Source organism: Alosa pseudoharengus, unplaced genomic scaffold, assembly GCF_046254945.1.
Source record: "Alosa pseudoharengus isolate Yale_2024_CS ecotype anadromous, Long Island Sound unplaced genomic scaffold, YU_APseudo_1.1 YU_APseudo_1.1_scf_21, whole genome shotgun sequence".
In the NCBI taxonomy this organism is placed as follows: Eukaryota; Metazoa; Chordata; class Actinopteri; order Clupeiformes; family Clupeidae; genus Alosa; species Alosa pseudoharengus.
In genome coordinates this window covers 5,351,805-5,376,679 of record NW_027468674.1, presented here as the reverse complement: position 1 = coordinate 5,376,679, position 24,875 = coordinate 5,351,805, and the positions used below count along the sequence as shown (strand labels likewise).

The window sequence follows — 24,875 nt, the reverse complement described above, 5'->3', positions numbered from 1 at the left end:
CTTGACTCTATTGACTTCTAAGACTTCCTCAGAAAACATCAGTCTGCCACTGGACACTGTCCACAACAACAACAGCAACAACAGCAGCAGCAGCAGCGAATGGGCTGAGGTCATTTCTGATTGGCTGTTATTGTGATTGACATCTCTAATTTAGTTTATTGCTGTATCAGGAAGTTGTCTTGTTCTTGTGTGACCTATGAAACTTGTACTGAATGACATTCCATTCTCACTCTGTTTTAGTAAATATCGCTGAAGAATATGGAGCTGTGTGTGTGTGTGTGTGTGTGTAAGTGTATGTGTGTGTGTGTGTGTATGCAAGTGTGTGTGTGTGGTTGTGGGTGTGTTGTTGTGTGCGTGTGGTTGTGAGTGTGTTGTTGTGTGCGTGTGTGTTGTTGTGTGCGCGTACGTGTGTGTGCGTGTGTGGTTGTAAGTTTGTGCGCATGTACGTGTGTGTGCGTGTGTGGTTGTAAGTTTGTGCGCATGTACGTGTGTGTTGTTGTGTGCGCGTACGTGTGTGTGCGTGTGTGTGTGTGTGTGGTTGTAAGTTTGTGCGCATGTACGTATGTGTTGTTGTGTGCGCGTACGTGTGTGTGTGTGTGGTTGTGAGTGTGCTCCCTTCAGCTTTTCTCTGAGTGAATGTAAGTGAGTTTACACTCTGGGTTGCCGCTCCCCTCAGGAAGTTTCTGAATAAATGTTTATGTTCTTAACACCGGCTCCTGTCCAATGCTTCTTTTGTCCACACACACACACACACACACACACATACACACACACACACATTTTATGTTCTTAACACCGGCTCCTGAGCAATGCTTCTTTTGTCCGAAGGACCAGAGGGGGTTTCCTGACGATCTCCGGGGCTTTTGTGGTTCTGCGGGACACACACACACACACACACACACACACACAGATGGAGGAAACCGCAAACAAATGCACTTCCTGTGGGTGTGTGTGGTATGTAGGTGTGTGTTTGTGTGTAGGCGTGTGTGGTGTGTCTGTGTTTGTGTGTAGGCGTGTGTGGTGTGTGTGTGTCTGTGTGTGTGTGTAGGCGTGTGTGTGTGTGTGTGTGTGTGTGGTATGTAGGTGTGTGTTTGTGTGTAGGCGTGTGTGTGTGTAGGCGTGTGTGGTGTGTCTGTGTGTGTGTGTAGGCGTGTGTGTGTGTGTGTGTGGTATGTAGGTGAGCACTAAGAGGCACAGGGGAAGGGGCCTTTGAAGTGGGCGTGGCCATGATGAGGAACGCGAAGCTGGAACGTGGGAAAGAGGAGAGATGGAGGGAGAGAGAGGAGAGATGGAGGGAGAGAGAGGAGAGATGGAGGGAGAGAGTAGAGATGGAGGGAGAGAGAGGAGAGATGGAGGGAGAGAGAGGAGAGATGGAGGGAGAGAGAGATGGAGGGAGAGAGAGGAGAGATGGAGGGAGAGAGAGGAGAGATGGAGGGAGAGAGAGGAGAGATGGAGGGAAAGAGAGGAGAGATGGAGGGAGAGAGAAGAGAGATGGAGGGAGAGAGAGATGAAGGGAGAGAGAGGAGAGATGGAGGGAAAGAGGAGAGATGGAGGGAGAGAGAGATGAAGGGAGAGAGAGGAGAGATGGAGGGAGAGAGAGGAGAGATGGAGGGAGAGAGAGGAGAGATGGAGGGAGAGAGAGATGAAGGGAGAGAGAGGAAAGGTGGAGGGAAAGAGAGGAGAAATGGAGGTAGAGAGAGTAGAGATGGAGGGAGAGAGAGGAGATGGAGGGAGAGAGAGATGAAGGGAGAGAAAGGAGAGATGGAGGGAAAGAGGAGAGATGGAGGGAGAGAGAGGAGAGATGGAGGGAGAGAGAAGATATGGAGGGAGAGATGGAGGGAGAGAGAGGAGAGGTGGAGGGAAAGAGAGGAGAGATGAAGGGAAGAGAGAAAGAGAGAACAAGAAGAGTACTAGACAGAAAGAGAAAAAGCTGCAGCAGGGTTAGTGTTGAGCATGTGCTATATCTGCTCTAAATGTGATGTCATTTCCTATCTAGGCTAACTAACGTCTCTTACAGCAATGGGGCTTATGGGGCCTGTAGTTTCTGTGTTATAAATGAGGGATGGACACAAACCACACCGAAAACATTACCATATATATGTGTGTGTGTGTGTGTGCTAGTATGTGTGTTGTGTGTGTGTTTGTGTGTGTGTGTGTGTGTGTGTGTGTGTGTGTGTGTGTGCTGATCTCATCGACTCTTTTTGCAAACCTCATTCATTGCATGAACACATTCTCATGTGATGACACATTTTGCACTGTAATGCATAATGGTAATTATAATGGCAAAAAGTCAACACAAAGAAGGCACAGATGTCATAAGACTCAAAATCGATCACACTTGATCACATGATGGGACACAACCAATAGCCAGCTCAGAGTGCAAACAGAAACGATCAGTGAGGCATTGAGAGTACACTGTAGGCTGTAGACGGCCATGTGCTTTTCACTTACAATACTGGAATGTCTGTCTTTTCCAATATATTTTCCAATACTTTATTTTTACTGAATATACAGTAAATGTTGAAACCACAGAGTTATGAAATATTTTGTATTTCATAACAGGTAACACTCCCTTGGGGCATTTGTTTAGCACAGGTAACTCTCCCTTGGGGCATTTATAGCACAGGTAACTCTCCCTTGGGGCATTTGTTATCAATGGTCTTTTTATTGACATTTTAGGGGCATTTTGGGGCATTTATAGCACAGGTAACACTCTTTTTGGGCATTTGTTTAGCAAAGGTAAAACTCTTTGTCAGAGTTTCTGAATGTAGTTTGAGAATGTTGCTTGTGTTTAGAGTTTTGAGAAAAGGGTGGAAGGTTTCAAAAATGTAAAAATGTGTTTTAGCAAAAACTGTATTACCAGAGCTACCACTAGAGGGCTCTGTTACCCTAAGCATGTTACAGTTTTGTACAACTGCTTACACACATTTACAAATCTCTGTGTCTTTTTCTCAAATCTCTACACACAAATCCAATTGTTGCATTTCACAAAATGCACAATGCCACATATCCCCTGCAAAATGAAACACAGCATGCAAAATATTGGAAACACATTTCAAAAGAAAGCATTTGTCTCACATTGTAAACACTTTTGTCATGTCACTTTGTTTACATCATGTGCACACTGTTGCTCAGAACGAAAAACTCTTCTGTCAGTTATGTGTAGAGTTTTGAAAAAAAGAGACAGAGCTTTGAAAATGTGTGTAAGCAGTTGTAATTACAGATATAGCTATTTATAATGTATTGTGTGATTTCCTGTGTGTGTGTGTGTGTGTGTGTGTGTATGTATATATTATACTGTATATGTGTGTGTGTGTGTCTGTGTGTGTGTGTGTGTGTGTGTGTGTGTATGTATATATTATACTGTATATGTGTGTGTGTGTGTGTGTGTGTGTGTGTGTATGTATATATTATACTGTATATGTGTGTGTGTGTCTGTGTGTGTGTGTGTGTGTGTTAAAACACTTTAGACTTCAGACTAAGAGATAAGCTGTCACAAGTCTAAAGGAACACTAGTGCAGGAGACAGAAGATATGCGTTCACAGGCAGTATTTATTTCTTCAGCACGGGTCTGCAGAATCCAGTACAGGACACAACTTTCACAAAGTTTCACAGGTAAACTGGTCTTCCATAATAAACACAAGCAATCACGGGTAAATTAATCAGATCTTCGGAATTCATCACAGGTGAGTTTCACAGGTAAACTGGTCTTCCATAATAAACGCAACGCAAAACTCCCATGCACTCACACTGGCCCTGTGGGTCCCAATATGCCTCTATTATGCACTTGATGTGCGCCGATATGGATAATAACGCCTCTCATCTATCTTTCACTCTGTCTCTCTCTCTCTCTCTCTATCTGGGTCTTGCAAACTGTGTCAAAAGATTACGGGCTACAATTCACTCGCCAACACCACATTTTACATCGGTGCTGGTCACATCAGTTCCACCTCATTGCATAATTTTGTTGAGGCAGGACAAATCAGAGCTGTCTACAAAGCAAGCCATACATCTAGTCAAAAGAGCATCTACAAAGCAAGCCATACAGCCAGTCAAAAGAGCATCTAAACGAAGCTTTTTGCACCAAATAATGCCGCTAATTGAGGCTAATGCTTGGCCTTGTCTGAGGCTTTCCAAGGCTAACGCTCATCTGATGCTAATGCTCGTCTGAGGCTACCTCTTGTCTGATGCTAATGCTCGTCTGAGGCTACGGCTCGTCTGAAGTTAAGTTGGGCAGAGGTAGTGTAGTGGATAAGAAGCTGGGTTTATGCAGTAACCTATAAAGTTGGGGGTTCAAACCCCGGCATCCACCAATGTGGCCTTACCATTTAATTTCATTTGTAAGTCTGTACTACTTAATTTGTATGTGTAAGTCGCGTTGGGTGAAAGTGTCTGCTAAATGAGCAAATGTAAACTTTATAACTCATTTGTAAATGTGTTGCAAGGCATAACACGTCCTCACTTTAGATGAGCTCACAAAATATCATTAACTAACCACTTGTAACTCCTGAGTTAATCATGAATTATAGTATTAGGAAGTGGTTTATAAAATATGTATCCTCACCCTAACTAATCATTAGTGCATGTGTAACAACTGTTAAATAATGAAAATATTACTTCATCAAAAACGTATTATTGCATCATTTATTAAGTATTAACAATAATGTTATAAACATATTTTAGATTTAAGCTTATTTACTATGAACAAACCATTTACCAACTGTGTAAACAAATGCTTTACTGATAATAAATTATGTATGAACAATAAATTACTAATGATGAACTAACCATTAACTAACTAGATGTACCGCAGAGCGGTACAAAATATGACCGCCGCCCAGTCCAGCACATTTTTTCCACAAAAAGAAATCACGCTGAAAGGCCTATATGATTCTAACTGTCTCACTAAATTGCATTATCCACACTCAATTCTCACTGGTATCTGCTAGACAACAAGTACCAAAACATGATTAGTTCATAGATTTCACATGTAAAATTCATTTTATACAACCCCACCTCCATCTTGCCTGTTCATAATTATGAGAAATTCTTGATTGTTTGTGTTATGTTTATGTTTATGTTATGTGTGTGTGTGTGTGTGTGTGTGTGTGTGTGTGTGTGTGTGTGTGTGTGTGTGTGTGTGCGTGCCTGCGTATGTGCCTGTGCATGGAAGCGTACATATGTCTACTGTGTGAGTATGTGTCATACGCAGTGCCGGCCCAAGCCTTTTGGGGGCCCTAAGCAGAATTTGATTTGGGGGCCCCCTCCCACAACGCACTCACCTGTGCTTGGCGATAATTGACAACTTCACACTATAATGTCATATTATAAATTAATACAGTGAGGTTATGTATTAATACAGCGACTGATTATGAACTACTGTCCCCCTGGACACAGATGCATAAGGACCCTCTCCCCCTACCCTGTTTGTGCAAATGTGGGTACAAACGGGTGGGTGTGTGTGTGTGTGTGGGGGGGGGGGGGGGGGTTAGATGTGATTTCCTGTATTCTGGTGCATTTTTGGGATGGTCAGCTGGAGAAGGGCAGTACCTAAATTTGTTCAGATTCATAGCCTTTTGCTTTTTGACTTATTGGTAGTGAATTCACACAACTACTTGGGGTTCAGGGTCCCTTGACCTCTTGGGCTCGGTAGGCTCATTCAGTAATCCATCCTTGCTCACATGCCAAAAATGTTTTGGGGCTCCAATCTAGACTTCTGGCCCCATGTGCTTGGTAAACCAATGTATTAATATAGTTGTTATTTACACCAACCCTGTCACCTTTTAATCTTAGAGGGTACTAAAATCACAGATTTATTTGAAACATTCATATTCAAAGTGAAGCACTAAGGGTGGTTTACTGAAGTTGAATTGACAAATAACAAAATACAACAGCATTTGTATTTGTTGTAAACAAGTACATCAGTTTAATGACTTGTTTTTCAACAGATTTGCTGAACAAATCCGCAAATGTGCATTAAATGAGCAATTTTCAACTACAAAATAAAAACAAAATAGACAAACATTAATAATCAAAAATAAAATGTCCCAAAAAATAGATAATTATTCCTACTTCGTTCCTGGTTTTTAGGCATCTGCAACTCTGCAGTGGACGAACCTGCAATGATTAAATAAATACATAAATAAAAAATAAAAAAAACAATGTTAAATGTGTCGTGTCATATTAAGAGGCTATGTAACCATTTGCCATCAAGAAAACCTCACCTTCTGGTAGGTAGAGTTAGGTAGAGGTAGAGATGTGCTCCAAAGGACTTCAACAGTGTCTCTGAAAAAAAAAAAATATTGCATAAGTGCATAGTTGATCGAGCAGAATGAGTTTATTTTGCTATCATTACTTACACTCAAATAACAAGCAATTCCACATGTAACAATTCATATTCTATTGGCAAATGAGGCATAATCAAAAGAGTATACTTAATTGCAGTATGGTGAACGCTTAACATGGTGATCTACTGCAGCCTAAATATTAGGGTAGCACCGCTACATCACTTGCCACTATCTTAATCAAATGTAAGTTTATTTTCATCACAGAAGTCTCCCCACCCAACATGGTATATTTTCTCAAACACTACCATCTCTCTCCAAAGATCTTAGAGCAGAGCGCACTGCTGTTCCATCTTTGCCTATGAAGCTGGAACGTTACCGATGCCCAGAGTCGCACTAGTCGTTGGGTTGGGACTGGGAGCCTGGGCTTAGTCTGTTGTTGCTATCAGACTTACCACTATGTCACATATTATAGAGCAGTAATAAACTATCAACACTTTCAGGTACGAAATCAGAAACAATCCCTCTGTGGTAAATTTGCCTTCAGCTACGTTTTCATGTAGCTACTGTAGTGCTAATGTCCACTTCAGTCAGCTAGCTAACTTTAATTTACGACATAATAAGCCCACCTAGAGCAAGGGTACATGCTTGATTGAACATCCAAAACAATCCCAATATCCTTGACATCTGAAATACATCTAGATAAATATATATTAATGGGAGACATTTCTCTGTTGATGGCGGAGATTTAGCTCTGGTGATGGCTTATATTAGATCATGACAGCTAGCTAGCTACCTCAAGCACAAAACATACTGTAAATAATTATGCAAAACATACCTGTATCTTGCTCGTTTTTCTCCTCCTCTGTCATTTTCTTCGTTCTGTTTTCGGCACCAGAGAGATACGTCCTTTTTTGTGACTTGTCTAAACATTACCGTCTCTTCCGATTGTTGAACTTGATGCAGTGTCTGCACGAATTGTATATGCACCCGAGGTGTCTACTTTATGCGCGTGACTCAAAGGCTGGCAGACACAGTAGCAGTAGGCAGGCATATTGATCATGAAATAATAATTTTCTTGATTTGAATGATAATTGTTTCATTTATTCATTCATTGATGTCACTTGTTTATGTTATTTATTATGTAAAAAAAAAAAAAAGAAACTCGATTGGGGGCCCCCTGGTGGCCAGGAGGCCCCAAGCAGCCGCTTAGTTCGCTTATGCCTCGGGCCGGCCCTGGTCATACGTATGATTACTGTGAATGTGTGTGTGTGTGTATCTGTTTGTGCACATGTGTGCACATGAACTGGGTTAACATGACCCCTGGAGGCAAATATACGGAAAAAATGGTCATCCTAGGCCCTACAGTTCTCAAGATATTCACAGAGAACTGTGTCTGGCCTACCCTCCTTTCGGGGGGTCCAGTCCAGCGGGGGGGCTACAGATCAAAACGAAAAATGACAGTTCCATGCTATCCATGTGGGGGTACATGCCCACCAAGTTTTGTGTACCCCGGTCTTTCAGTGTCCCGGGAATCCTTGTTGGTGTACGTCACTAAATGTACACATAAATTGTTTTATTGTAAGGCCCCCCATGAACGAAAGTACACAAAACTTGGCATGCATTCGGAGGGTGTCATAATGATCCTAAACTTTCAATTTCGTGCAGTTTTGACCATGTCAGCCAGAGATATTGTGATGAAAACACCTAATTTTTTGCTTTTTAATTTTTAACTAGGTGGCGCTATACATGAAATAAGTGGTAATGGGATGGGTTGACATGGCCCCTTGAGATCAACATACAAAAAAAAGGTGGACCTCCTAGGCCCTACGGTTCTCGAGATATTCACAGAAAACTGTCTCCGGCCACCTACAGGCCAGTTGGTGTATAGTAACATAAATTAATTTATTGTGTGGCCCCCCATGAACGGAATTCCACGAAACTTGGCGTGCATTCAGAGGGTGTCAGAATGATCCTACACTTCCAATTTCGTGCAGTTTTGACTATGTTAGGTCACAGATACCTGCGATTACAACACCTCATTTTTACTTTTTTGTGTTTAACTAGGTGGCGCTATACATGAAATGAGTGGTTATGGAATGGGTTGAGAATTGGCCCCTTGAGATCAACATACAAAAAAAAAATGGTCCTCCTAAACCTTACGGTTCTCGAGATATTCACAGAAAACTGTGTCTGCCCTACCCTCCTTTCGGGGGGTGCAGTCTAGTGGGGGGGCTACAGATCAAAACGAAAAACGATGGTTCCATGCTATCCATGTGGGGTTACATGCCCACCAAGTTTCGTCTACCCCGGTCTTTCAGTGTCCCGGGAATCATTGACAGAAATTTGGACATGCGAAAAAGAAAAAAAAAGAAAAAAAAAAGAAAAAAAAAAAAATCTGACTAAACCTATATGACCGCCGCTTCGCTGCGCGGCGGTCATAATAAGTAACAAAGGCTTAATAAATGATTAATTGTGTGTAGCTATTATAAAGTGTTACCGGTGTGACTTTCAAGTAAGGAAATACAAACTTTGAGTTATTAAAAGTTTGTACAAGCAGAGTATTTTAAAAATCAACCAGTAGATTTTTTGGGATTTGGTTACATAACCCAAACATTACGTAACTTTAACTAAACAGTTGTGTCAACATAACCCAACACATTGGTTACATTTCAACCCAGTTGATGGGTTAAATCTAGTAACCCAATTTGCTGGGTTAAGATAACCCAATGCTGTGTTGGACCCCATTTTACTCAGTGGCTGGGTTGAAAACAACCAACCAACTGGGTTGTTTTCAATCCAGCATTTTTTAGAGTGTATTTGTGTTTATATTTCCTTCATAGGTCTAAATAGAAAAGCTGCCTAACTCTTATCTCAAATTAACAGAAACAATCAATATAATTGCAGCACATGTGAATCTATATCCATCAGCCTTAGTCACAACATACCCGGTCAAATTATCAAGTTAATTAGTTAAAAGATGGAAACTCTAGCAGATGGCCGCTGCGGTTTGACACATTTCTCTGATCATGTGATTTCAGAATTGTGCAAGTTGCTGGGTGTGGCCTTTGTAGACTGAGCATGCTCAGAGCAGCTTTAGCTCCAGGCAGTAAAAGATAACGCAAAGCTACCGCTTCCTGCTGCTACTCTACCTTTGTCTACTCTACCTTCGTCTTACTGCCGTTTATCCACAAGCTGTGCTGCGCTTTGGTCACTCTACCTGTGAGAGAGCTAAGACAAGATATAAAAGAAACACATTAACAGGTCAGTAGACTTCTTTGAACAATCAAGAAAATACTAAAACAGAGACAGATTAATCAGGAGAATTGAAGTTTTAGAGCATGATCTGAAGAAATTGTTCCAAATATAACTTTAGCAAAACTGAAAATTCAAAATATCAGGTTTTAGTCCAGACCCAAATGCAAAATCAGTTCATAAAGCGTTATTATTACAGGACAACGGAAGGCTTCAATCCAAGGAAGAATGTCCCATCACACGGTTAAAAAATAATCATAAAAAGAAATCAGGCCCTCGGCCACAGCACCAGAGGACACTAAATAGCAAACAACAGAATTATCCAGAGGCAGGCAAGGGTCAGGTCCAAGTACACCATCCAGCTGAGCAGATCATTAACAGAAAAAGCCAAACAAGAGACAGGTGAGTTCAAAATGCCCGACAGTGACTGTCGCAAACCGCCTACTTGCACACTTCAAATACTTACAACCGCAAATCAGAAAAAAATTGGGACATTGTGTAACATGCAAATACAAACAGAATGTAATAATCTGCAAATCTTGTAACTCATATTTAATTGCCAAAAGGACACATACAACATATCAAATATTGAAAATATTGTTCATTTATATTCATTTAGAATTTGATACCAGAAACACATTTCAAAAAATTAAGTTGGGACGGGGGTAACAAAATGCTGGAAAAGTTGTGTAATGATAAAGAAAACAAGAGGAATGTTTCACAACTAATTAGGGTAACTGGTAACATGAATGGGTATGAAAAAGAGCATCCCAGAGAGGCAGAGTCTCTTAGAAGTAAAGATTTAGGGGTATTCATCACTCTGTGTAAACCTAAGAAGCTCCTTTTTTGTAGATGATTTGAGCCAGTTGATAACTATGCCTATAAATCCAACCCAGTGTTCTAGTCTGTGAAGTTAAATATTGAGATCAACAGTGTCAAATGCTGCACTAAGGTCTAGTATCACTGGGACTGATGTTTTACCTGAATCTGTATTGAGGCATATATATCGAAAACCTTAATAAGAGCTGTTTCAGTGCTGTGATTTGTCCGAAGACCTGACTGAAAGTAATTAAAATACCCATTTGATGTTAGGAAGGTGGTTAGTTGATTAAAGACTGTCACAATCATTTGGCCAATAAAAGGTAGATTGGATATGGGCCTGTAATTGTTTAGCATGGAGGCATCCAGTACCTGGCGAGCCAGACCCACATTAAAATGTAGGGTCTGGGCACTCACCGTTCGCAGTGCTCAGTCCATGAGGCGGGATAATCGGTTGTCTTTCAAATTCCCTCTGCACGCAATAGGACAGCGCTATGAGTCACATGCGTTTCCCACCAGCGGAGCTAGTTGGCTAGTTCAAACTTTTGCCAACTTAATAAAAGCTTAATTCGTGTCACACTGTTCACCAACAGCAACATTATCTTCTTTGTTTTCAAGCAGCAGGGAATTCAAGCCAAACCGTTGCAACTCTGCCATCAATCATTATGTTAAGCCCGCCTAACGACTCTATACATGATTTGATTGGCCTGATATAAGTTACATTTTTCGAGCTCACAATGCAACGGAGAGTTGCTAGACTAGCCCTGGCAGCAAATGTAATTTGCTGCCGCTAGGGTGCGTCTAGATTTCTAGGCTAGGCATCCAGGTCATTCTTCTTGAGAAGTGGCTTAACAACAGCTATTTGGAAAAGTGCCAGACAATAATGATACATTTGCAATGTGAAGGACATCTGCTGCTCTAAGGTGAAAAACTGTTTTGAAGATATTGGTAGGCAGAATGTGGAAGAGCTGAGATCTTGTACCATTTTGTACGTGTTTCGTAGTCTCATCAAGCTGAACTCTGACATCAAGTTAAATTTCCCTCTATGTGTAGCTGGAAGTTCCGTATGTTGAATTAGTAATTGAACAGATCTTGAGTCTGATTTTGTAAATTTTTGCACATCTGGCAAGGCACAATCAATTCTGAATGATATATACAGGTTTTGCATATACAGTATACTGCCATCTAGCAAAGTGTTTTTTTTTTAGGGAAGACCTTATTTCAGGCAAAACTATGCTAACCTGAATGTTGCATATATTTAAACAGTATGGCTCCATAGAGGAAGAGTGCAGGTGCTGAAATTGTCAGGATCTAGCCAGGACTGAGTGGCTTTGTGCCACCCTGGTGGCCATTTTGTGTTTTGTCCAGTGTTTGTTTTGCTTTTTCTGTTCCCCATGTGCTCTGGTTACCTGTCTGCTGTCTTGTGACCATGGAGGTATTATATATAACTGGAGAGAGTGACTAAGTCCCGCCCTCCATACAAATGAATGGTGGAGGCTAGGCTAGTAAATCCGGCCAATTCATAGTCAACGCCATATTGAACACTGTGGCTCGGATCCAGCGCCAGTCGGCTCTGACCATGCGCCAAGTTCTAAAGCTGGAAATGACGCATGAACCACGTCGATTTTTATTGGATATTCTGTAAAAAGAGAGTCGTCCTCCAGTAAGAGGGTGGCGATAATGCACATACTTTGCTTGCCACGTAACAAGAAGAAGAAAAAGTTGCTCGGGAACGCGCATGGAGTCCGAGTGGAGTCGCCCTGAAGCGCAACTTAATTTCATTGGATAACACAGCGGCTCTAACTAAGAGCGGTCTGCTTGCTGTCCTGCTGCAAATATGCATTCGAACTTGACGTGAAATATCCGTAGTCGAACTATAAATAAACTATTCGGTTTTTAGTGCCAAGTGTAGCGCATTTTTACAGTCTATGATTAGTTTGTTTTTTATTTTATTGTTTGCCATCTCATAGCGGGTGCTCTACACGTATTCTAGCGTTGGCCCATGACCAAATCAAGCCAATAATAGCCAGTAGCCACAATAATGACTGGAGCCAGAGCCCTCAATAGCCACCCTGTTTTGAAAATAATATTGAAGATATTCAATATTATTGAAGATTGAAGATAACGCACAGAACGGTCAGCCTGAGCGGACAATTACGCAACTCGTCCCCAACTCATCTAAAATGTGGTGTCTTTACTTTGAGTTACCCTGCAGATGGTAAAGTAACGGTTAAAGAGAATGTTGTCTGCGGACTCAGCAAAAAACAGTTTACTTACGCATCCACGACATCCAATCTTCGCGCTCACCTGTGGAGTTACCATCCAAATGAGGCAGCGGTGTCAGAGGCACAGTAGATGGCCAGAGCATCGCCAGGCGTCCAACATCGTATGATTGCATACTTTCCGTAAATCCTAAATTATGTCCAGGGTCTGGTTTTTTACTTAGGCTGCAAAGCACAGGTATTTATTTGAGGTAGATTTTTTCGAGGCAGACCTTTATTTCTTACATTGTACGTTATTGTGAGACATGCGTTTTGTTTGGAGCGGCATACCAGGCTATCAAACGCAGACGATTTTCGGTTTTGGTATGGGATTTAATTTACTTTTTGACTTTTATTATATAGTTAAATGTTGAGACTGATGGTCATTTAAATCTAGAGGGTATTTGATGATCACTGTAAAGTTTCGTGTAGTGGAAAAAGTGTTGGAATTTCCAGCTGTTTATTGCGAGACGAGGCCTTTCCTTCATTCATTGAACGTGCGCTGTGATCTAATGGAAACCTTATTGCATAGCGAAGTAGCCTAAATTTAGCTTTTTTTTTTAATTATGCATGGTTTACTTTTTATTAAATTCGTAGGCTGGAATGCCTCGCGGCAATAATTGTGTTTAAATGTAGTAGCCTAGTGCTTCAGAATCTGGCAAGCTCCAAAGGGGGCGGCAATAGGTGTAACGAGACAAGGTCTTTATGCCGCTGTTGTGTAATTTATTGTCTTTAATCATGTTTAGGCTATGTTTGTTCGGGACAAACAACAACGAAACAAGATCAATAACGTTACAATTTAATTTATTTGTTTATTTGTCATATGATGGATAAACAACCATAATATTCACCAAGGGCGTAGGTTTGGTCTGAGCTTTGGTGGGGACACTACCCACTAACCCCCCCCCCCAAAAAAAAAAAAAAAAACACTCAACTCTTTCACCAGCCACTATAGTTATATAAAATGATTAAAATGATTAGATATATAAAATGATTAAAATATGTAGGCTACAGATATGTAGGCTATATTTAACATTTATTTTCTATTTGGTCTGTTATAAAATCATGCCCATTTAAGCACAGCTCAGTTTTAAGAACCTTAAATACATGCATGCTTAGCATTTTGTGAAAAGAAATCATTAAGGCTACATTGACAAACTCTTAACCGTGAGCTGCCTGTATATTCTCTGATTCTAATATTTACAGATATCTAGTCGATATAAGCACAGCTCAGTTTTAAGAAATGCAGCCAAAAGACCATGTTGAATTTTGCTATAATTTATTTCAAAACCGGATTACTCTGGAACAGCTAACTATACAGGGAAACACGGGAACTATACACCTTTGTGTTTGGTAAGGTCTGCTGTTTATTCTGATATATGGTTTGTCATGTGTTGCGTGAAGAGTGTGTAGATATTCCACCGAGACGAATGGATGTGGAGATGGGCGCAGAGAATAATTATTAGGCTAAATCTCTTGAAGTTATTTTTCTCGCGAACTGTTTATCACAGCAAACAGTGGCTAGCTAGCACCGTTTAAAAGCTGAGAAAAGGTGACACATGTGTGATGAGTAGCCTACTTCTCGAGGAGTTCAACAGAGAAGAATGGGTGAATTTGGACGCACTTCATGCTTGTAGTGAAGTAAAGCTGAAGCTGCATGCTGCGCAGGAGACTGCAGCTCACTGGTAGTTATTATAGGTAACTTCAAATCAGCGCGATTTACCCTTATAGGCTACTGCACATCACAAGAAATGCGCTGCGCTGTGAGCGCTTTTTTCCCTATTTCAACCTGAATATTGGTGGGGACATTTCAGTCGTAATTTGACATTGGTGTGGACACGTCCTTCGGTCCCCACGCAAATCTACGCCCCTGATATGCACGTCTTCTCATAGGATCCTCAAAAAATACGCACTGAATAACGTTTGACTGTAGCCGCCGGATAGGTACCCGCCCACCAACATGTACGCGCATGAGAGCTCGTGCCCAACACGGATTTTCGTGCATGGAGCTGGTTCCAAATGCTCCATGCAGAGCCATATTTGAAAATGGCGTATGCTAACATGCCGAAGCTAATCTGCACGCTCTTGACCCCCTGCTTGTGACTGTCTGCTGTCTTGTGACTGTCTCCACCCCTTTTTCCTTATATGGTCTGCACTTCCTGTCTTGTTAGTTTCCCTCTGTTCATACTCACACCTGTTCCCCGTTATTGTCTTGTTGGTCTCGTCCAGTTCTCTGTTGTTTGCCGTATTCACAAAGAATTTTAAGGCTAAAAGTAGCTCCTAACTGGCGAATTTAGGAGCAACTCCTAAAAATAATGGGCGTGTCACTCCTAGGACTCCTAATTTTTTTCACTTAAAGTAATTCACTAAGCATTTTAGACCTAAAAGTAGCACCTAAGTCTGGGACAGCTTAAAAGAAGTCGAGAGGACTCCTAACTCACTAAGACCTATTCACAAACAGCTTTTTGTGGCATTTCACAATGCGTAGCCTATGCGGCAACAGGAGCTTCCAATCGCGAGGGAACAATTTTGCATTCATAAAAGGGATGCAATAACGCCACCAACAACAACCAAAACTACTCATTGTTAACATGTGAATTAAATGTAACGTTTCATTGTGAATCAAATTAAAATGTTCTCCTCTTTGCAAACGTAGGCATATGGTGACAGATTAATTTAATAATGTTGCAAAGATACTGCATCAATCCGTAGGACTATGTTTCATTAGGCTACTATTTGTTTTGCCTTACTCTTTATTCATTTAGGCTAGGCCTTTTTATTCAGTTATTCATAATCTTCCGTCCTTGTGTAGCGCACGCATTCTCAGACCTGTCACTCATCATCGTAAGGGAGGTGTTTGGAATCATTCCCGCGTTACAATCATCAGCCAATCAAGGTGGTCACTTCAGTCGTGCATGAGTAATGACGTCATCCATAGCAACGAAGACTCACTCTTAGTTTAGGAGTTATCATTTTTCCTTACTAAGAGTAGGTCTGAAAGGCTTTGTGAATAACTTTTAAGAGAAAAATAGCTAAAATCTTTTAGTGCGATTTAGGAGTACTCCTAGTGGTAAGATAAAAGGCTTTGTGAATACGGCCCCTGTTAATTAGTCTGTGTATTTCTACCCCCTGTTTCTCTGTTCTTTGTCGAATCGTCTCTCTGTCTTGTCCTGTCGAAGTCTTAGATGTTTGTAAGTCTGTAAGTTTGTAGTTAACAATAAAGTGTGTGTCTGTAATTCTGCCTGGAGGAGTCTTGCGCTTGGGTCCTATCTTCAGAATCCTGACAGAAATGGCCTGTCTGCAGTCCAGACCTGTCAAATTACTGTAGGCACATAATGGAATGAAAAACATGATCAAGAATACCCCATGCTGTTGAGCAAATGAAGTCCTATATCTTGCAGGAATAGGACAACATTTAATTCTCAAACATTTCCATGTGGTAAACATTGCCTGTCCCAACTTTTTTTGAAACATGTTGCTGGCATAAAATAGAAAATGAAAAATCATATATTTTCCATGAAATAGTCACAATTTTAGTTTTCAACATTTGATATGTTGTCTTTGTCCTTTTTGCTGCTAATTATGGGTTTACACGACTTGTATATTATCACATTCTGTTTTCATTCACATTTTACACAACATCCCAACTTTTTCTGATTTGGGGTTGTATTTTCAATCTATATACCTTAATCTGCACCACAACATGGGGGGCGGCATCTTTCCCATTTTGTAACCAAACTTCCGGTTGAGCAGTACATCCATAGCGATACATTGCGATAGCATAGAAGTTACAATTACGTTCGTTGAGTTCTACCGAGATGACTGGCATCGGAAAATGTCAAATATGAGTAAACTGGCTCGGCTGGCATCATAGGTATGGGTCATCCTAAAGTTGGCAATGTTTATGTCGGACTGTGGTGGCGTATGACATTTGTGCAGTACACACGGGAGTAGCTGTTCCGCAATGACATTTTGCTTAAAGGGACACCAGGCAAGCCTGATGCTTTTTCTCTACGAAACCCCTCGCTCGGTCTGAAGCTCTTTTCCTTTTCTTTGCGTCTTCTGTCAATGGTTTTCGCTGCTTCTTCGCCGGCTCTGCCATTATGCACACGTTTGCAACAATCTCTAGCGTTTCATTAGCCTGCCTGCTTCGGTCGGCGGGTAGGATACACTGAACTTGCAAGCGGGATATTCTTTCTACAGGCAGTAGGGGCGTGCGAGAGAGTCTTCATTCGTCCTGTAACGAGTCATTTAACCATATACCGACTTACGAAGATGAGTAATTAACGCGAAAACGTTGCCTGGTGTCCCTTTAAATCGGAGCCTAAACAGTTACCATGGTTACCAAACCGATCGGATAGGATTTGCGAGTTAGGACGTTTCTGTAAACTGCCCCAGGTCAGTAACATTAAGTGTTTTGGTTTCAGCTTTTAAGACTAAATAATCAGATAATGCATTGTGTTTTGGGTAAAACAAAATAAAGAAAGCACTCTATGACAAAATATTATGGTAATTAAACATTGATATGCACTCTGCATATAAAAATGCGCTATATAAACGTGACTTCTGACATCCTGATGGCATTTTTGGTTTATTCCCAAGTTAGCCTCACTATCCTCTTCTGCCGTGTTATCCCAATGAAGCTAACTAGCCGGAACTAGCCGATTTCTAAAATGAGCGCGGCATCATACGGTGAATAGCCTCTCACCACCGTGATTACTATAGTACAGTACAGCAGTCCTGCATGTTTACTGTGCGGATATAGTGAGCTAGCCGACCGGACGTTTGAACACACGGCAGAAGAAAATACATTTCTAAATGGGCGTGGCAGCGTACGGTGAATAGTGCAGATAGTGGGACAATGCTAACCATCGAATAGTGGGCACAACGCAAGTAAGCGCTCAGTGCACACTAAACAGTGTACTGGCGGAAGTATGCGGTTTGAGACACCAGGCGGTGAGGGCAAGGGTCAGTGCAGAAAGAAAATCAAAACAAACAAAAGCACATGGTTGCAAACACACACCATGACCGGCAGGTATGCAAGCACAGTCCAAGCAGGGACACTGATAACAATGTGGAACGTAAAAACTGTAAAGATGATTTGTGTCTTTCTGTGCCCACAGAGTCTTGCTGACCACACATTGTGTTGTCTTTCTGTGCCCACAGAGTCGTCCTGACCCCACATTGTGTTGCTTAGCAGCAGAAGATAAAACTTTGATGAAGGCCTGCGATCCAAACCAAAAGCTCGGAATTCAAACTGCTCCGCAGAGGACACCATGCAGAGGACACCTTTAACTTGGGGGGAGAAACTTTGAATCAAGACCAGAAGAGAAGACGGAGCAAAGAACTGCAGCCGCAACATCTTGTCAACAGATTGTGAAAAAGTGGTTAAGCATTTTTGCCGTAATGAAGGACGATAACAGGGCAATAGCAGGAGCGGTTATCGGAGGAGTAGTTGGACTCTCGCTCTCTCCACACGAGTTCAGTATGGGACTGAGTCCAGTTGCTGTTGTAGTTGTGGTCATTTTTCTTGCTGTTCTAGGTGCCCTTTTAAGTGCTCTTTTTGTTTTCATTGCAACGATAGGTTTTACTCCGGTGTTCATTTTCTTCGGTCTTGGATTCGCTCTTCTGGGTGCTCTCTCTGGTGTTCTGTTGGGTGCTTTTGCAGTTTTAGTCGACGGCGCAGATGCTGTGTATGTTTTTGCGGGTGCAGCAGGTCTTGTGTTTCTAGGAGCTTCTCTTGTAGGTGCGGGGGCTTCTGCGCGTGCTCTTGCAGGAGCTGTTTTTGGAGCCCTTGCACACACGGCGGCTGCTCTAGGTGGCGCCACTGTTATAAAAGCAGCCGCTCTTCTGGGTGCTCTTGTAGGGGCTCTTTTCCCTCTTGCGTGTGTGCTCAGGAAACCCCGCGATGCCGATTCTAGCGTCACTATATTAACATTATTAATCGACAAGATGCTTCCGTTTGCTCTTTCAGGGGCTGTTATAGGGGCTGCTTTAGGTTTTCTTGCAGGTGTAATCACCTTCGTCGGTGCCTCTGGAGTTGCTTTCTCTCTTGCGGGTGCTGTTGCAGGTGCTGTTGTAGTGCTCATGAGCAAGGGTGGAGTGGGACACTAGATACTACCGGCAGTGCTGTAGTCTAGGTAGCTAGATAGTAGTGGGTATAATGTGATCAACCCCAAATGTTAATACGTATCCTTGCCAATTTCAACCGAGAATACTGAGATGGTGATGCTTTTTAAGTGGGTATACTGAGATGGTGATGCTTTTTAAATGGGTATACTGAGATGGTGATGCTTTTTAAGTGGGTATACTGAGATGGTGGGGTGTACTGAGATGGTGATGCTTTTTAAGTGGGTATACTGAGATGGTGATGCTTTTTAAGTGGGTGTACTGAGATGGTGATGCTTTTTAAGTGGGTGTACTGAGATGGTGATGCTTTTTAAGTGGGTATACTGCGTAGTCCTGCGTATCACGTAGACTACACCACTGACCCCCTGGACATTCCCATACACATTCGTTATTTGTCAACACATTATGTGAATGAGTGTAAACAGGAATAAAGGTGGAAATATTTGTTTTTGCTTTATTTGTTTAAATAGCGGCACAGACAATCAATCACAACAAGCTGTGTTGTACATTATGGTTGAAGTATAAATCTGGAGCTATATATATATATAAGTGAAACGAATTGATTTGAAATTCTTCAAAATTCTTTCAAAATGATTTCAAATTTCGGTAACACTTTATTTGAAGGGGTCTACATAAGGGTTACATGTAACCGTCATAAGAATGACATGACACATGTCATGTACATTAATGACACATTATTGATGTTTATGACTGTTGTCATAATGTGTCATTCGGTTTTTGGAATGTCAAGTTGACATTGTTTGGGTGTCATCATTATGACAACTTGACATTAGCCAAGATGACATTATTTGACGGGTCTTTGTCATGACAACTTGACATTAGCCAAGAAAATGTAACCCGTTTACAATATTGTCATGACGACTTGACATTAGCCAAGAAAGAAATGCAAGGTGTTTGCCATGATATTGTCATGACAACTTGACATATAACTGTGTTTGGCCTGACTTATCTTCTAGGTTTGTGAAGTGAAGGGCCTGAACAATTGACTGTCATAACACCATTATAATTGTGTCATGAATACTTTCCTTGACCTCAACTACAGTGGTACAGTTTTGACTTGTCATTAAGCTGTCACAAAGAACTATTACACACCAAAATAGTTTCCTGACAGTGTCATGAATTGTCATGACAACTTGACTTAATTGTTTAATTATTACATGAACAAGTTTATATAACTGTTTGGCCTGACTTATCTTCTAGGTTTGTGAAGTGATGGGCCTGAACAATTGGCTGTCATGACACCATTGTAAATTGGTCATGAATACTTTTCTTGACCTCAACTACAGTGGTACAGTTTTGACTTGTCATTAAGCTGTCACAAAGAACTATTACACTCCAAAATAGTTTCCTGACAGTGTCATGAATACTTACCTTTGACCTAAAGTACAGTGAACCATCTGAGATGTTTCAATCTGAGACACAGCTCGGATAAATGAACCCCAAAATAATAAACCAAAGTCCATCTACCCGGGTAGTATGTTTTTTTTTTTAAGTGATGAGATCTTGCGCTTATCTGTAGGCTACGATGAAATGAAGAAATGGTGAGTAGAAGCAGTTCGTGTCGCAGGCAAGATGATCATTTGCCCTCTGCTCTTCTGCCTCCCGTGTCCAATGGCGAATTTGTCCAATGGAACACTCTCTCAAATTATGCATCCAAACAAAAAAACAACCTGCATAGCAGGGCAACAATTCAATTCAATTACTCTCTCGATACATTTGACCAGATTTGAAAATATAACTCATATTCATGAACTGTAGTAGCTTATTCTTATTTTTATTCTATACATTCACTACATACATTAAACGTCAGCACTAGCATATCACATGGACTATAACATGGCTTCAACATGGCATGAAATAGCACTTCAAATCATTAAACTCATGTTCAACTCTGATTGGTTTTTAGCTTATGCAGTATCATCAATACATTTCCACACAATGCATTAAACAACTGAGTTACAGCAAAATAAAACTTTTACGTGCTTAACTCATTAAACACATCTATCACGCCATGTCTGCTAGTAACATAAATGACAAACACGTGTAAAACACTCACCGGAGAAAACTCATACAAGTAAGTAAACTCCTTGTCGTAATTTCGACCATTTGCTGTTATTCCTTCCTTAGAAGTAGGTTTGGTGGGAAAACCCCTTTTAACTAGCTCTTCAATGTTATTTTTAACTTTTCTTCTCAGTGTGGAAAATCTAAATATGGCTTCAGCTCACTATCGTTCTGCTGTCCTTCTGCTTTTTGCGATTTCTGTCTTCTTCTCTAAGAATCAGTGTAGCAGTTTCCCCTCTATGCAGCGCCACCACTCAGTGTTCAGGCCAAACACAGTTATGTCAAGTTGTCATGACAATATCATGCCAAGGAAAGTATTCATGACACAATTATAATGGTGTCATGACAATCAATTATTCCGGCCCACCACTTCACAAACCTAGAAGATGAGTCAAGTCAAACACAGTTATATGTCAATTTTGCATTTCTTTCTTGGCTAATGTCAAGTTGTCATGACAACGGTTTACATTCTCTTGGCTAATGTCAAGTTGTCATGACAGAGACACCCTCAAATAATGTCATCTTGGCTAATGTCAAGTCGTCATGACAATATTGTAAACAGGTTACATTTTCTTGGCTAATGTCAAGTTGTCATGACAAAGACCCGTCAAATAATGTCATCTTGGCCAATGTCAACTTGACATTCCAAAAACCGAATGACACATTATGACAACAGTCATAAACATCAATAATATGTCATTAATGTGCATGACATGTGTCATGTCATTCTTATGACGGTTACATGTCACCCTTGTGTAGACCCCTTCAAATAAAGTGTTACCCAAATTTCAAACTTTTAAATAGTTTTATTTAATTATTCTATAATGTGATGCAAATTGGGTAACACTCCAAAATAAGGTGCCATAATAAATATAGTAATATAGCAAACTAGTAATTACCTAACCCTTTGTTAATATTTGTTAATTGTTACTAAAATATCTATTTGGCACAAGTTAATAGTTTTTTCATCATTAATTAAATATTAGTTGTTTGCATAAAATCTGTATGTTAATGTTTTAACAAATCTATTAACTAATATTGTATTAATATATGTTAATAGTTAACTAAATATATTTTTGGCACTAATTAACAGTTATTTCTTACATCATTTAAATGTAAGCATCCAGGGTCAAAGCATACGAAGAGCCTGCCTGACCTCCGTAGAGGCTGAGTATGCCGCATGTACTCAGACAGAGCCCAGACCGGCCAAATGGCCAGCTGATCTGCTGCCGAGGCCGGGAGAGAGCGCAGCTTCACTGTGACAGGTGGAGGTCAGTCAGGACGTTGGGTAGAAAGGCTGGGTTGGGGCGAAGAGCCACTGTGGATGCATCAGACGAAAAGGTGCAGCAGTCGCTTGGTAGGTGGGGAATGAGCGACGCCGCTGGCCGCTTGTTCAGGTCAGCGTGAATAGCGAGGAGGCCAAAGCTACCCGTGGGCTCAGGAAACAGCGCTGCAGTTCCCAGTGACCGGAGCACCAAGCTGCAGGGCTCCTGCAGATAGACTCCTGCGTGGACGCAACATCACACCGCCGAGAGCCGGACACCGGCTTAAGAAGCTGGAACGGATAGTTCACTTGCTTATAGCTGACCCAAGCCTGCCAAGCAAGGATTCCCCAACAACGCGTGAGCCACGGGTTACGTGCACAATACATTGCAGAGGGATTTCACAACCTTCAAGTGCTGTGACATACAAATCTAAAGTTCTGAATCCAACACTCTCAGTGCAGGGACATACAAATCTAAAGTTCTGAATCCAACACTCTCAGTGCAGGGACATACAAATCTAAAGTTCTGAATCCAACACTCTCAGTGCAGGGACATACAAATCTAAAGTTCTGAATCCAACACTCTCAGTTCTGGGACATACAAATCTAAAGTTCTGAATCCAACACTCTCAGTGCTGGGAGGGCAGATCACAGTAAAACACATTTCTTCTTTTTCTTCTTGTGTTTCTGCTGGTTGTGTTGGACTGCTGCAGCTCGCTCTTCTGCTGCCATCTCTTCATCAGTTTGGAGACGTGAGGAAGATCCCTTCCACAGTTCATTACAGCTGAGGTTTCTGTCCTTAAACTCAGTGCACTTCTCAGTGGCTTTACAGCAGCGCTTCCTGTGGGTTTAAGAACCAGAGAGTCACACACACACACACAAACACGCAAACACGGATGAAACATGGATTTCAATAGCATGTGAATGTATTTTGTTCATGCAGACCAGATAACATGCCCTGTCTGCGTTTGCTAACCCTTGATGCAGGTAGCCGATATTGAATTATATGCTTTGTGCATCTTTTGACTTTTAGAGCCCTATTTTTGCGATGCAAAACCTGGTGCAAAGCGGATTATTATACTAACCAACATTTATTCCTATCTTACACTTGAGTTTTGTGTTATGCACTTCAATTTTATTAAGCCTTGAGCCCAGGGGTGTGGCAATTAACGACATAAGGTGAGGTCTGGCGCATGATCTAAAAATCGCTATCTTGCACCATCTAAAAAAGCATTACACCACTGACCAAGAAAAACCTGGTCTATAGCAAAAGGCGCATATGAAGCTGAAGACACACTGTCACAAGGTGTTATCAGCAACTCATCTGCAGGATAAAAGTTCTTAGGTTTTTTATTCAGACATTGAAACGTTATTGGGGTAAGTCTGGCTTTTTTTCAGGCTATGTTTTCGATGGTAACCCATTGTCAGTCAATAGTGAAAGTAATTAACTGTGGATAACTGTTTTGTCGTTGACTGTGGCACCACAGTGAAGTTAGTTTCACATTGCCTATGAGCTCAAATAATAGATGAGTGTAGCCTATACTCTGCTAGGTTTTAGTAAACCAACTGTTCCATACGGTCTTGAGTGCAAGCAGATTTCTTCAAATGCGCCGCTGACTATTAAAATACTGATGCGCTGTTTGAAGTTGCGCTGATTGCAGTTAAAGGGAATGACAGATGTAATTCTCATTGGTTTAAAGCAGGGGTCACCAAATGGCAGACCGCGGTCCGAGTCCAGACCCTGACGTGATCCTATCCGGACCCAGACCATAATAGCCTAATTTAGATTTTCACGTAAGATTTCAAAGCTGCACTAAATGTTTCGTTGGTTAGGATAACAGCATTTACTTCAGGAGCTTCAGGAACCATCATTTCGCTTGGTGCTACTCAGCCAGTGAGATCTGTGAATTCTGATGAAGTCGAGTCAGTGAGTAAAGTAGCCTACTATGGGGAAGAGATTCACTGATAGCTTGAAACGAGCGAGGAGAGGAGCTTTATATAACGATACGGGGGCAATATCACGCAAAACTGTCACGTCCGTAACGTCAACTAAATTTGGATGTGACAGTTTTGCGCGGAATTGCCCTGGACCTCTTCTACATATTCTGACAGGCGATTTTTAAAAGCGCCAATTTGAAGCACCTCTACTAGACAAAGCATATATTTTGAGCAAGCATAGGGTAGGCTAGGCCCATTCAACAGTGAACTGAGACCACAGAATATTTTACAATTTAAGATGGCAATATGATTGATCCACCACAATCTAGTTAAGCCTACATGCATTCACTGCCCAACAACGTGATGTTCCTGGGTTTCCAGGATTTCGGGACAACATAAAAAAAACTAGAAAAATAAAATTAAACTTGCTGATTAATGGGTATCCATCCTTGTCTCAGCTCAAATTTTATTTTAAGTTCACGTTAAGATCTTAAAAATAGCCAAGGCTACTCAGTTTTCTCCCCAATTACTTTTATCTTGCCTTATTTCTCCTCATTTCGAATGTTGTCTTTTAGGCTACTTATTTTATTTCACATTAAACATTAGGCCTAGGCCTACAACTAGGCTCCATCCATCCATCCTATATATATATATATATTAGGGCTGTCAAAATAACTGATTAATTTCGATTAATTAATTTGAGAAAAAATAACTGATTAAAAAATTTGTGCAGATTAATCGATTCCGTATGACCTTTGACCCCGAGCCGTTTTAGTCAGTAAAAATTAGACTGTAAAATGAAGGAGAGAGAAGAAAACGTGCTGCCTGGATCATTGATTGGAA

The 24,875-nt window shown here is 41.2% G+C and overlaps 2 protein-coding genes across 4 annotated transcripts in view; one reads left to right on the top strand and one right to left on the bottom strand.

Annotated features, from left to right (window-relative positions):
- pecam1a (platelet and endothelial cell adhesion molecule 1a) overlaps nucleotides 1-707 on the top strand; it is a 23,713-nt gene extending 23,006 nt beyond the window's left edge. For both annotated transcript variants that reach the window (XM_076297726.1, XM_076297725.1), the window contains exon 15: nucleotides 1-707. This exon is cut by the window's left edge and continues 508 nt beyond it. The gene's annotated coding sequence lies outside the window, so the exon portion shown is untranslated.
- A 21,213-nt stretch (nucleotides 708-21,920) lies between these two features.
- The window catches only part of LOC143137497 (NACHT, LRR and PYD domains-containing protein 1 homolog), an 88,254-nt gene continuing 85,299 nt past the window's right edge, over nucleotides 21,921-24,875 (bottom strand). For both annotated transcript variants that reach the window (XM_076297730.1, XM_076297731.1), the window contains one exon: nucleotides 21,921-22,935. In XM_076297730.1, coding sequence (XP_076153845.1) covers nucleotides 22,743-22,935 — 193 coding nt within the window. In that variant the 3' untranslated portion in view covers nucleotides 21,921-22,742. The remainder of the gene's footprint in view (nucleotides 22,936-24,875) is intronic.